Below are 13034 nucleotides of genomic sequence, written 5' to 3'. Positions count from 1 at the left end.
ACTATGATGAGGTGGTATATACTAACCCCTCAGGTGATTGTGAACTTTGCGGTGTTAGGATGAGACACCCACTTTTATTGTGGTGGTAGGACGACACCACGGTAGTGTAGGATAAATTTCTGATTGACTTTTGGAATGATATGCATGCCCCTGTTAGTTTCAGATTTGCTGTGAGCACTTTTCTTGTTCTATTGCTCATTTCTGAATTGCTTCATTGTTGTGATTGCTAACTTCTTCTTTTACCATGCTAGTGGTATGTGGTGTTTCGCGGGCGGGTTCGAGGAATCTACAGCTCATGGAGAGTCTGTCAAGATCAGGTCAATTGCTACTCCAACAACAGCTACCGAGGATTGCAACATTGGAAGAGGCACAACAAGAATACCTCAGCTTCCTGAAAGAGGAGCTGCAGGAAGATCATGCCATCGATGAGGCAGTTCCATTAGCACAGCTGCCGCCGGAGGAAGTACATGCTCTACAAGGAGCACCATCGAAGGTACGTCCTAGCCGGGTGAAAGATTACATCATCGCCTTCTTCATCGTGGTGATCGTGAGGATCTTGTTCTTCTGAGTGGTCTCTGATCGTATGTAAGATGTCATGGCATGCCCTATTTGAATTGTGGTATGGATATGGACCTGTGATTTGAGCAACCAAACAGCAGATTCTTGTTTTCTTGCGTGCAAGATGGGCTGAAAACGGGCAACCAAACGATGGGGCCTTGGTTCCTTCTCCGGAGCGCAGAAGGCCGCACAGACTACCACACAACCCGACAAAAGTGGCCCATGGCCCATTCACAACGCGCAATACCTCCCGTCTCGCTAGCGCAGGCATGCAGAAATTCTGCCCAGGCAACCAAACGCGCCCTAGCTGAATCCATTCAAGACCTGTGGGCTTTGGTCTTTGGACGGTCTATGTACCTGCCCGTACGACATGATGATCCAGAATTGATTCCAACTCTTCTGACCGAAGACTGCAAAGGTGGGTTATAGCATACTGATTTAGACAAACTTTATTGACTCGCTGAGAGATCAGTTTGTCTACCAACACCTGCCATGATGGAATTTCCCTTGTCCCGCAAGTAGCCGATCTCTCTTTTGAATGACCTCTAATGGTTTAGGTGAGACAGGGCAGCAACTCAAGTAGGTATCGAGTGTCCAGAGCTGGACGGATTGATGATTGTCCCATTGCAGTATAATGGATTCCTAATAAAAAAAGAGAAGGTACTCCAATGGGTCTGGGAGTACGTTTTATGGACAAAATCGTAACAAGGCCGCCATGGGCTGCCTAAACCCAGAAGGTAAAGGCACGGGCCGTCTGTTCCTCAGCCCAAGCCCGAGCCCAGGAAGATTCCCCAGTCTTTTGCCCACAATGAGGTCAGAGCCCACTGACAGCGCAGACCCACATCACCGGAGCCCACCTGGCGGTTTGACGATCGCCTTCCACCGGCTCCGCCACTCTCACACCTCGTCTCCAGAAAAGAACGGCGGGTGGAATCCGGGAACGCGAAGCAAGGCGGCGGTGCAGAGCAGCCATGGACCGCGTGCAGCTCCTCCTCGTCGGCCTCCCCGCGCTCCTCTTCATCTCCGACCTCTCCCACATCTTCGCGCCGCCGCCTCCCCACCTCCGCCACGGCCACCATCCCCACCCCCACCCGCCCCATCACCCCCACCCGCCGCATCACCCCCACCCACCCCACCACCCCCACCACCACCCGGACCCTGCGGCCGCGGCCATACAGGTGAGCCGTAAACCCTAGCCCGAAATCCCTCTTCCTTCTGTTGCAGACCCTAGCCCGGAATTCTGTTGCTCCGATCTGAACGGACATGTTAATTTTGGTGCGATAGCTGCAGCCAGATTTGGACGGAGCTGGATACGGCGCCACCGTGGAGCTGCAGTTCTGTGCGTCCTGCTCGTACAAGTGAGTCCGTGAGCCCACCCTGTTCCGTGTGGTTGCTGGCCTGATCGATTTTATGTGTAGTTCCTTTGCTTGTGCCGATCAAGTGAAAATACGTGTAGTGTAGCGGATGCCGAGTGTTCGGAATAGGTTTATGCTTGCCGCAGCTGACACAGACGGACCAATTTTATGGTGCAAAATGATTTTGGAGGTGGATTGTTTGGTACTCCAGTTCGCTAGTGTCACTGGTGATTGCTAAATAGTAGTAGGATTTCCTAACACCGATTGCTAACAGCTGGTAACTTTATCCAAGTTGATTGTTAAACTTATAGGTCGTGCTAAACTTGTAGTGGGAAACTTGGGCAGCATTATTCATGAAAACGTGAATGCTCAGTTGGACCAGTGTGTTCTGTGTGTCTGCGGGCGGTGGTTGCTTGCTTGCTCAATTGGTGTGTCAGTTTGGTTGTGCGGATCAAAGTTAACATATGCATAGTGTGGCGGATATGGAGTGTTCGGAACAGTTTTGTGCTTGCCGCAGTTGACATAGACGGACCAATTTATGATGCAAAATGATTTAGGAGGTGGATTGTTTGGTACCCCAGTGAACTAGTGTCACTGGTGATTGTTAATAGTAGTAGGATTTCCCAGTACCGGATGTTAACGGCCGGGTTGCTTTCTCCAAGTTGAGTCTGAAACTTATAGACCATGTTAAACTAGTAATCTCCGTCCCATTATATAAGATATTATTACAACCAATATGCCATCTTATATTATGGGACGGAGGGAGTAGTGGGGAACTTGAGCAGCTATTATTCATGAAAACATGAAATGCTCAATTGGTCAAGTGGACATATATGTTTTGTGCGGATGGTGGTTGCTTTCTTGCTCAATTGATGTGTTGATTTGGTTGTTTGGATCAAGTTAACATGTGCATAGTGTAGTGGATGCGGAGTGTTGAGAGCAGTTGTGTGCTTGCTGCAGTTGACATAGACGAACCAATTTATTTATGATGCAAAATGATTTAGGAGGTGGATTATTTGGTACTCCAGTTCATTAGTGTCACTAGTGTTAAATAGTATTTTCTGACATTGAATGCTTAATGCTTGGTAGCTTTCTCCAAGTTGATTCTAACTTACATCATGTCAAACTAGTAGCGGGGAACTGGAGCAGTCATTATTCATGAAAACATGAATGCTTAGATTGGTGTGGATTGGTGTGGTTCTTGGTTGTGCGCATCAAGTTAACATATGCGTAGTGTAGCAGATACGGAGTGTTTGGAGTAGTTGTGTTCTTGCCGCACTTAACATAGATGGACCAATTTATGATGCACAAATATTTAGGATGTGGATTATTCGGTACTCCAGTTCACTAGTGTCACTGGTGTTAAATAGTATTTTCTAATACCGAATGCTTAATGGCTGGTAACTTTCTCCAAGTTGATTCTAACTTCTACGATCATGTTAAACTAGTAGTGCGGAACTGGAGCAGCTATTATTCATGAAAACGTGAATGCTTTGCTTACAACGTGAAGCATTAGAAGTCACACACTGTTATGTGCATGACTATGACATCAGGCAAACATTGAAATAGATATGGAATATTATTTGGAAAGAGAGTTACTTAATAGAAAAGAGATAAGATTAGAGTTAATGACCGAATTAATGTCCTTTTGATACTATTACTCAGGGGTGAGTAAGTCCTCCGATATAAGGGCCGAGCTAGGAATAGAAACTGATGCATGGGGGACTTGTGATATGTTTCGCTCTTCAACAACGAAAACCTTGAGGATGTCTGCGATGTGTTATAGGCATGCCTCACAATCTTGCTTCTAGAGATGTGGTTTGAGCAGGCAGATGTTTAGATTACTGGGAAGAGGTAAGCGTCTGGCTTTCAGATATGAAGACGTAAGAAGAGGGAGAACTCCTAACAAAGAACTTGTTTGTTGGGAGTTCATATTTTATCAATCTGTTATTTACATAGTTTTTTCCGCAATATCATATTTGTTAAAATTTGGACAAAAGGCCTTTGGCCTGCTTGGTTACAAAGCCAACAGTGTACAGGGATAGGGAATATGTGCTGGCGTTACCAGCTCCTGGTAATAGGTTACACGAAACATTCTAGAACTGACCAACAAAAATACTGCCACGACCAGAGTCTTGGAAAGGGCACAATCAACTTTGATGTCAAAGAAAACCACAAATAACAAACAAGATCCCTCTTGCTGTCATGCACCTATGTATGGCCACTGTGCATGGGCATCTGCTGATAAAGCTTATCCATCGGCTCCAACAGCTTCTCCTTCCCCTGATCCATGAGAAATGGTCTCCATTGCCGCATAGAACATAGAATACTTACAAAACACATCTTGTGGTTGCTTTGGCATCTTGAACTCCATCACCATATTTTTGCACACATTCCAAATCCCCCAAGCTACTGTTAAAAAGACGAAGATCACTACTTTTTTACCTGTTACACCACTGTCTAAAGATGCCCCCAATATTGTTTTAGGACCTTGTCCCTGGACAGAGCCACTTTGATGCTGATCCAGGCAAAATTGGCAAGCACGGTTAAACAAGATGTGGTTCACATTCTCTTCCAAACTACATAAGCTGCATTTCTCTGGACCCGTGCACTTAAGCAGTCCCACACCAGCTGGGTATCTGTTTCACGTAACTTGCCAAAGAAAACTTGATATACACATTTGTTGGGCTTCTACTTTAGTCTTTCTTTATTTTAAACTGTTGATACTGTTGTAATTTGTAAGCATGATGTGATATCCTTGTTTTCAGCTGGTTTGTACAGTACTTAGCTTCAGCAGAGGGGGATGAGGAAGCACACGTAACTTTCATCTAACATGAGCTGACATTATGCACATTAATGGGCTTAAAGACTTCTTCTAGCTTCAAGTCAGCTGAGATTTAACTTGAATTAATTGGGTAGCAGTAAGTAATTTCTCCAATTAGACTTGGTGATTGTCTGATATTTAACTTGCTGTATTATTTTCACCGTTTATCATGGTGTTAACACATTTTATGGGAGTCCTGGGTAGCAAAGTTCCAACGCCCTTATTGATTTTACAAGCAGCCACTTATAAATTAGAAAGGTACACAGATCACATTAAGCTGATAGGAAGATCGGGCCCGTGTTACTACAGAGTTTGAGAAGTATATAAATACCAGCAAAGTTCTATTCTGTGGTCATCCTTTGACAAAGTACTAAGGTGTTGTAAAATGTCATTATCACCTTGGTTTGTTTTTTGCTCGTGTGCAGCCGTTTAACAATGCAGTATGAGCATCTATTATTATTATTCACAAAATGTATGATCTGTTTACATTGCGAATCATTAGAAGTCACAAACTGCTATGCATTCGGAAAATATTGGAATAACATTAGGAAAGAGAGTTATTTAAATTTGAAGGATAAGATTCAAGTTAGTGATCGGATTAGTATCGTTTGGATTATTACCCAGGGGTCAAGTAAGTCCACCAATATAAGGGCTGAGCTAGGAACAAGAACTGAAGTATGGAGGACTTGCGATGTCTTTGACTCTTTGACAAAAGGCCTTGAGGACGTTAGGAGGTGGATTCTTACGTACTCTAGTTCACTAGTGTCACTGGTGTTAAATTGTACTTCTAATACCGAATACTTAATGGCTGATTACTTTCTCCAAGTTGATTCTTAGCAGCTATTACTCATGAAAACGTGAATTCTCAATCGGTATTGGACCAGTGTGTTTTATGTGTCTGCCAATTGAGGTTTCTTGCTTGCTCAATTGGTGTGTAAGTTTGGTTGTGCGGATCAAGTTAACAGATGCATAGTGTAGCGGATACCGAGTGTTTGGACTAGCTGCAGTAGACATAGACGGACTAATTTATGATGCAAAATGATTTTGGAGGTGGATTATTTGGTACTTCAGTTCACTAGTCTTACTGGCGATTGTTACAAAGTAATTGATAATACAAAAATGCTTAGCGGCTCGTAACTTTCTCCAGGTTGATTCTTAAACTTATATGATGGTGTTAAATTAGTAGTGGGAACTGGAGCATCTATTGTTCACGGCAAGGAGATGCTCTGTTTACAGTGTTAATATTCCGTGAAACATTAAAAGCCACCCACTGCTATCTGCATGACTATGACATTGGGCAGACATCAAAATAAATATGGAATATTATTAGAAAGATATTATTTATATAGAAAAGAGATAAGATTAGAGTCAGTGACCACATTAGTATCCTTTGTATTATTATTTCTCAGGGGTCAAGTAAGTCTTCCGATATAAGGCCTGAGCTAGGAATAGAAACTAACGTATGGAGGGCTTGTGATCTCTTTCACTCTTCAACAATGAAAACCTTGAGGATGTCAGATGTGTTATAGGGACACCACAAAGTCCACAATCTTGCTTCTAGAGATGTGGTTTCAGCAGACAGATATGTAGGTTGCCCGGGAGGAGGTAAGCGTCTGGCTTTGAGATATCAAGAAGTAAGAGGGAAGACTCCTAACAAACAAATTGTTTGTTGAGAGTTCATATTTTATCAGTCTGTTATCTCCTGTGTCCGTCCTCCCAAGTCCCAACATATGTTCTCCTCCCCAATCTCCTACGTGTGTTTTACATACTTTATTCCACACTGTCATACTCCCTCCGTTCCATAATGTAAGCCGTTTAGCAAACTAACACAGTGATGTTTGTTTAATTTGTACAAAAGGCCTTTTGCCCGCTTGGTTATAAAGCCAACAGTGTACGTGGATCGGGAAGATGTGCTAGGGTTACCAGCTCTTGATTATAGCTAGCACGAAACACCCTGGAACTGGCCAACAAAAGAACTGTCATGGCCAGAGTCTTGAAAAGAAGGGCACAATCAACTTTGATGTAAAAGAAAACCACAAAGAACAAACAATACCCGTCATGCACCTATGTATAGCCACTGTGCATGAGCATCTGTTGATAAATCTTATCAATCAGTTCCAACAGTTTCTCTTCCTGATCCTTGAGCAATGGTCTCCATTGCTGCACAAAACATGGAATGCTTGCAAAACACATCTAGCAGTTGCTTTGGCATCTTCACCTCCATCACCATCTTTTCACGCACATTCCAAATCCTCCAGGCTACTGTTAAAAGGCTGAAGATCACCACCTTCTTATTTGACCTGTTATACCCCATAGCCCAGTGTCTAAAAAGCCCCCAATCTTGTCTGGGGATCTTGTCCCTGGACAGAGCCACTTCGATACTGATCCAGGCTAAATTGGCAGTTAAACAAGGTGTGGTTCACATCCTCTTCCAAACTACATAAGCTGCATTTCTCTGGACCCTTCACTTTTTAAGCAGTCCCAAACCAGCTGGCTCCCTATTTCATGTTACTTGCCAAAGAAAAATTGATATACACATTTGTTGGGCTTCTACTTTAGTCTTTCTTTATTTTAAACTATTCATGATGATAATTGATACAGTACTATAGATGGGAACGAGGAAGCACATGTAATGTTCATCTCATATGAGCTGACATTATGCACATTCATGGGCTAAAAGGCTTCTCGCTTCAAGTCAGCTGAGATTTAACTTGAATTAATTGGGTAGCAGTAAGTAACCAGTTCTCCAGTTAGACTTTTTGATTGTCTGATATTTAACTTGCTGTATTGTTTCCACCCATTTATCATGGTGTTAACACGTTTTATAGCTATGTCTTTTACTATTTAAATAGGTAAAATGGCCAAATATTTGTACTTGAATGATTATGTAAGAATAGATCGATGTTGCCGAGTTTGAGTGCTAAATGCTACTCCCTCTGGTCTCTTTTAATTGACTCGGAATTAGTACAACTTTTTACTAAATACCAGTCAATTAAAAAGGACCGGATGGAGTACAATTTCAATGCTAAGTGCTTCAAAAAAATTCAATCTATCCTTTGCTTGAATAATATTGGCTCATTGTTCCCAGTATGTCCTTTACTTGTATGTATGGCCCCTTTTTTTCAAGTTGTCATTTGATTATATGTATGGCCCAGGTTTTTCAATGTGTCAGTTGCTTGTGTGTATGGTTTTTTCACTCTGTCGTTTGCTTGTATGTAGGGTTCACTTGTTTTGATCTCTTCTTTGCTTATACAAAGTTTCAATGCCCGTTCAGTACTAAGGCATTGTAAAATGCCATTATCACTTTGGTCTGTATTCCGCACGTGCGCCAATGTTTAACAATGTAGTAAATATGAGCATTAAAAAAGATATGGTTTACCGATTTCTAAGAGAGCAATGCCATGATGACTGTTCTGCTATTTTCCCTTTGTCTCCCTCTGTTCTTTCCACTTCTATATCTCTTTTGCTTCCCTCTTGCAATCACAAGTGCACGACAACAACCCACCCTTCCCAAGTTCTAGCTATCACCACCTTTACTTTCATCTAATTACACTGGTTTGCCGTGACTCCTTGGCCATCCACACTATGAAGTTTTAGGAACAAGGATTCACTTGTTGTAGCCTGCTGCAATGTAAGTGACCACTCTCTTGCAAATGATGTGTGGCCGCTAAAGGAAGCCCCTTAGAGGTTCACAGAGGGTCTTAGATAACCTTGTTGGTGGATTTCCTGGCCACACCAGCAACAGCAAGCATGGCATGTGTGTCCTTTCCATCTGAGAAGATGGCTATTTGCTACTATCTTTGAATACGGAATATCTGTACTGATGCTTGATCTTAGCGATTTTGCAGCTGGCATTAAAGTGAATTATTAAATGGCTACTAGTAATTAGTAATTACTAAATCGTGGTATGGATGTAGGAGACTAGGACTCTTAAAGATAACTCATGAGTAATTCCTAAAACCAGTTAACTATTTATTGCATCTAACAGAAAGAAAAGAAGCAGTAACAACTGCATTTGTTAATTACTTTTATCACCCTCTGGGCTTTGCTTGAACTAGTTTTCTTATCTTGACTTTTCCGATCTTACTTGAAAAGGACATTGGATGAGATTTTGCTAAAAGCTATAATGCCATACCAGAATATTTTATCTATCCAAAATGATATTATATAAATTATATGTTTTGCTTTGCATGTACATGTTAGACTGAAAAATTTGAATTCCACTTTGCAGGGGAAATGCAATGACCATGAAGCGCATGCTGGAAACATCCTTTCCGGGCATTAATGTTTTCTTGCATAATTATCCTCCAGCCTTCCCCAAACGGGTACTGAGCAAAGTTATGCCAGTTCTTCAAGTTGTAGCCATTGGAACAATAATGGCTGGTGACCAGATTTTCCCCAGACTTGGCATTGCTCCACCTCCATGGTTTTACTCGTTGCGTGCCAATAGATTTGGAACCATGGCGTCAATTTGGCTATTTGGCAATTTTGCTCAATCTTTCCTGCAAAGTTCTGGTGCCTTTGAAGTCTACTGCAACGGAGATTTGGTATGTTTCCTATATCAGACACACGCCCTTCTGTATCTCTCCTGTTAACACATATAAATTGCTTTTCTGCATGTTTGCATCACAAAATAAGATTCAATTGAACCCACTTTTTCCCACTACGAGTTCATTATATTCAAGAAATACCTCCACAAGCAAATTTTACCCTTTTGCCTTGTTGGGTTATAACAAAGATGTTTTTGTAACAAGATTATATCCCTCTTCTTAGAAAGAAACTGCTACATGGAAAAGCTTGATTCACTAACATGACGTGAGCAGTAATACACTTATAAGTTTCTTCTTTACTGAAAATTTCTCTTACCTCTACAGGTTTTCTCAAAATTAGCTGAACAGAGGTTCCCTAGCGAGTTTGAGCTGCGTGATCTCATCGGCAGTAGACTGCCACGTTCTGCATTTGGGAAAAATATGGGGAACGCCTTGTCTTAGACGGTGATTTCAGAATATATCATGCTCTGCGCTGATGCATTTCTACGAAGGTATTTTATGGTTAGCTATCCTTCCGAAACGCCAGAACTTGCTTGCCTGTAAACAGTACCTGATGTGTGTGTGGTTTGTAAAGGTCCTAAAGAGCAACTTGGCACAAGATACTTACAGTGTGATACTATTGTATGAACACTCACCATAATCGTGATTGCCTGATACTGTTATGCTACTACTAGCAGAAGTTTGAAAATCTTAGCACCAAAGTTTGAGTCCTGTTTTGGGGTTATGCTGCGTCTTGAATGCATCTTGTCGTTTTTGGAGTGGAGTGTATCCGACTCATTGTCATCAGATTTGGAATGATGAATGCAAATAGCCCATGGGCTACTTTGAGCTCGTAGATGGCCCAGGTGTAGAACATTTTGGCGGGAAAATAGATGGCCAACTCGGTGCTTTGTTGCACCTTTTTTTTTTTTGCTTCGAAATCGATGATATCGCGCACCTTTTTTTTTTTACAATGAGTACCACATATATTCATCATAATAATAAACAGTACATGGTAGAGATACACGAGCTGTCTTCAACGAATACAAAATAAAGTCTAAAAGATACTAGCAAATCTTCGAGGTTTTCAAACTCTTTCTTCTTCGAAGACAATCTCGTACTTTCCTGAAGGCAGCCAAAGATAGATAACAAACTATAGACCGACGAAGGTTCTTCTATAATTTTAATTTGAGCCACAATGCTAAGGCTGCGTGTACGTGCGCAACCATTAAAATAGTCAATCAACATCGGCAAGAGAACCAACACCAGTATGTTAGGGAATAACAACCGATTAGCCTTGTCGACGTTGATGGAGAGCCGAAAGTATGAAACACCATTGTCAAGGATGTAGTAACCGGGACAAAAACTGCGAGGATGATCCTCCTCGCGGCAACCATGAGAAAAGATTCAAGATCGATCTCGCGAAGCAAAATCCGAATACCCATACCTAGATAATTGTAATCTTTCAACACCAACATTAACATCGAGAAGGAGATCTCGTCGTCGAATGAAAAGGCCGAAGATCACTTATTGCAGACGATGCCATCTTTATTGGAGGGAAACCAACAAGAAAGCGACGATCAAAACCCTAACATAGACTGCTGAAAAAACTACTTTTATTGAAACTCCATGCATAGATCGGATTCCTCACTCCTCCCGACACCGGCGAAACCGGCTGGAGAAAGGGGAACCGATCAATGGAGGAGGCCGAAGTGGAGATGGCTAGGGTTTTTTTCTGGAGGCGGCGGCTTTCTTGACGTGAAGAGTCTCTTGTGATATCGCGCACCTGAAATAGCCTGAAACAGACGAGTATGTTTTAGAACCTGAAATAGGCGTTTTTTTAAAGTAACCTGAAGCAGGAGTTTTTTTTAAGATGCTGAAACATGAGTTCAATTTCGAAGTTCAAACTCACCTTGTACCTACCATTGGCTACGCTACACGCCTACACGGTACCCTTCCTTTTGCTCAGAGCAGGGCTACAGGGGACCCTGCCTTTTGGTCAGAGCTGCGTGGACCGAGTCCATGTGCACCAGCAAACCCCTTCTTTCCCCACCACGGCACCGCAAAATCGCCCAATTCCAGAATCACAAGCTGCCCAAAACCCTCCCCTTTTCACCTCCGGAAGCATGCTCCGAGGCCTCGCCGGCGCCGTCTCGGCGCCCCTCCGCCGCTCCCTCTCCACGGCGGCCTCGCGCCCTCCCTGGGCGATGGTCTACAGCAGGGCGGCGCTGGACGCGTCGGGGGCGCCGCCGCCGGGCGCGCGCGCGTCCTTGGACCTCGGCGCGGCCCCGTACGTCTCCCACATCTCCGTCCCCGCCCACCTCGCCGACGGCATGGACTTCGCCGCCGCGAGCGTCCGCGCCACCAGCTCCGACGGCCTCCTCCTCCTCGACCTGGCCGAGGCCCGCCACCTGTTCCCCCCCGGACCTCCGGGCGCCCGTGAGTCCCTGGACAGAAATATGCAAGTCGAATTGTCCGCGGTTGGCGCCTCCTTCCAGCTGGACGTCGCGCGCTTCGTCTGCAACCCTCTCAGCGGCGACCTCTTCCGCCTCCCGGTCCCGGCCATGGGCGCCGCCAGGACGAGTACGGTGTTCGGCCTGCTCACCCAGTCCGGCACCTCCCACGGCCCGCCTGATCGATACGTGGTCGCTCAGCTCAGCTGCCGGGCAGCGGACAACGCCATAGTCCTGCGCCGGTTCCTGTCCGAAACAGGGGAGTGGGACGAGCGAGAGCTGCTTGTTCCGCCCATGTGGCCCGGCTGGCAGCACATGCAGGTAGATACGAACTACACCGTGTTGGCATTCGGCGACCGGCTGTGGTGGGTCGACATCACCTGGGGCGCCTTCTCCGTCGATCCCTTCAGCGACCGGCCAGAGGTTCGATTCGTCGAGCTTCCACAGGGCGTGCTGTCGGATTTCGACACAAGCGAGAACCTGATGCTGGGCAAGCGCCGGCTCATGGGCGTCAGCGAGGGGAAGCTCCGGTACATCGAGGTGTCCACTGAAAAGGAGTTTGTGGTCAGCTCGTTCTCGCTCGACGGCGAGGGATGCTACTGGAAGCCTACGCGCGAGACGACACTTAAGCTAGTCCTGCCCAACCAACGCAAACCGCTGGAAAAGGACATGCCGTGGATTGCTGCTGTAGATCCATTCAACGCCGATGTTCTGTATTACCAGTCTGGCCACGATGTTATTGCCATGAACATGGCTAACGGGGAGGTGAGGGGGAAGACAGCTTTTCCAGACAGCATCACAGGCCTAAGCCCTTGCAACACCGCTTTCTTCCTCCCGTGCGTGCTCCCAACCTGGCTTGAATCAAGCCATGTCCCTAGTGCAGGTATGTAAATCCTCTAAGTTGATAGTTCCATACATTGGATATTGCAGCTCTGAAATTCGTCGCAGTACTATAATTGTTAGATTGCATAGGTTTTAGTCTTTTAGTTTAGCTTATCTTTCAAATAATGTGCTTCAGTGCTTGGAACCTTTGTCGCAATATTGGTTGGTTTGTTAATGCACACACATTTATTTGTTTGAGGTTTCGGAACGCAGTGATTTGGTCCCTGATATCTTATCTTAAATATTGTGTAGAGTTAACCGTTGCACATAGGCTCATACATTTCAGAACTAAATAGGCCATTATTAACAGTGATTGTTTTGCGAATACCGGAGGATAAATTTTGTATTGCTACATAACTGGTGTATTTTGTTGATTGCATTGGACATTGGATTGTATATCATCTAGAGTAACAAATGGTTTTCTTCTCTATTT

General features: G+C 44.3%; 1 protein-coding gene across 1 annotated transcript; it reads left to right on the top strand.

The window, feature by feature from the left end:
• Positions 1 to 1529: 1529 nt before the first annotated feature.
• On the top strand, positions 1530 to 10011 carry LOC124648700 (selT-like protein). Its single transcript, XM_047188417.1, has 4 exons — positions 1530 to 1736; positions 1843 to 1916; positions 8969 to 9284; positions 9612 to 10011. Exons 1-4 carry the CDS (start codon positions 1530 to 1532, stop codon positions 9726 to 9728), a joined length of 714 nt encoding a protein of 237 aa, XP_047044373.1. The 3' UTR covers positions 9729 to 10011.
• The last annotated feature ends 3023 nt before the right edge of the window (positions 10012 to 13034 follow it).

Source organism: Lolium rigidum, chromosome 4, assembly GCF_022539505.1.
Source record: "Lolium rigidum isolate FL_2022 chromosome 4, APGP_CSIRO_Lrig_0.1, whole genome shotgun sequence".
Lineage (NCBI taxonomy): Eukaryota > Viridiplantae > Streptophyta > Magnoliopsida > Poales > Poaceae > Lolium > Lolium rigidum.
Note: the sequence above shows the minus strand (reverse complement) of the source record. Positions and strands in the feature narration are given on the sequence as shown.

Excerpts from the sequence above, each read along its gene's own strand:
- LOC124648700 (XM_047188417.1), top strand. The coding sequence starts at position 1,530 with ATGGACCGCGTGCAGCTCCTCCTCGTCGGCCTCCCCGCGCTCCTCTTC. Across the intron at positions 1,737-1,842 it reads CTGCGGCCGCGGCCATACAG|CTGCAGCCAGATTTGGACGG; the intron begins GTGAGCCGTAAA and ends TTGGTGCGATAG. Across the intron at positions 1,917-8,968 it reads TGTGCGTCCTGCTCGTACAA|GGGAAATGCAATGACCATGA; the intron begins GTGAGTCCGTGA and ends TCCACTTTGCAG.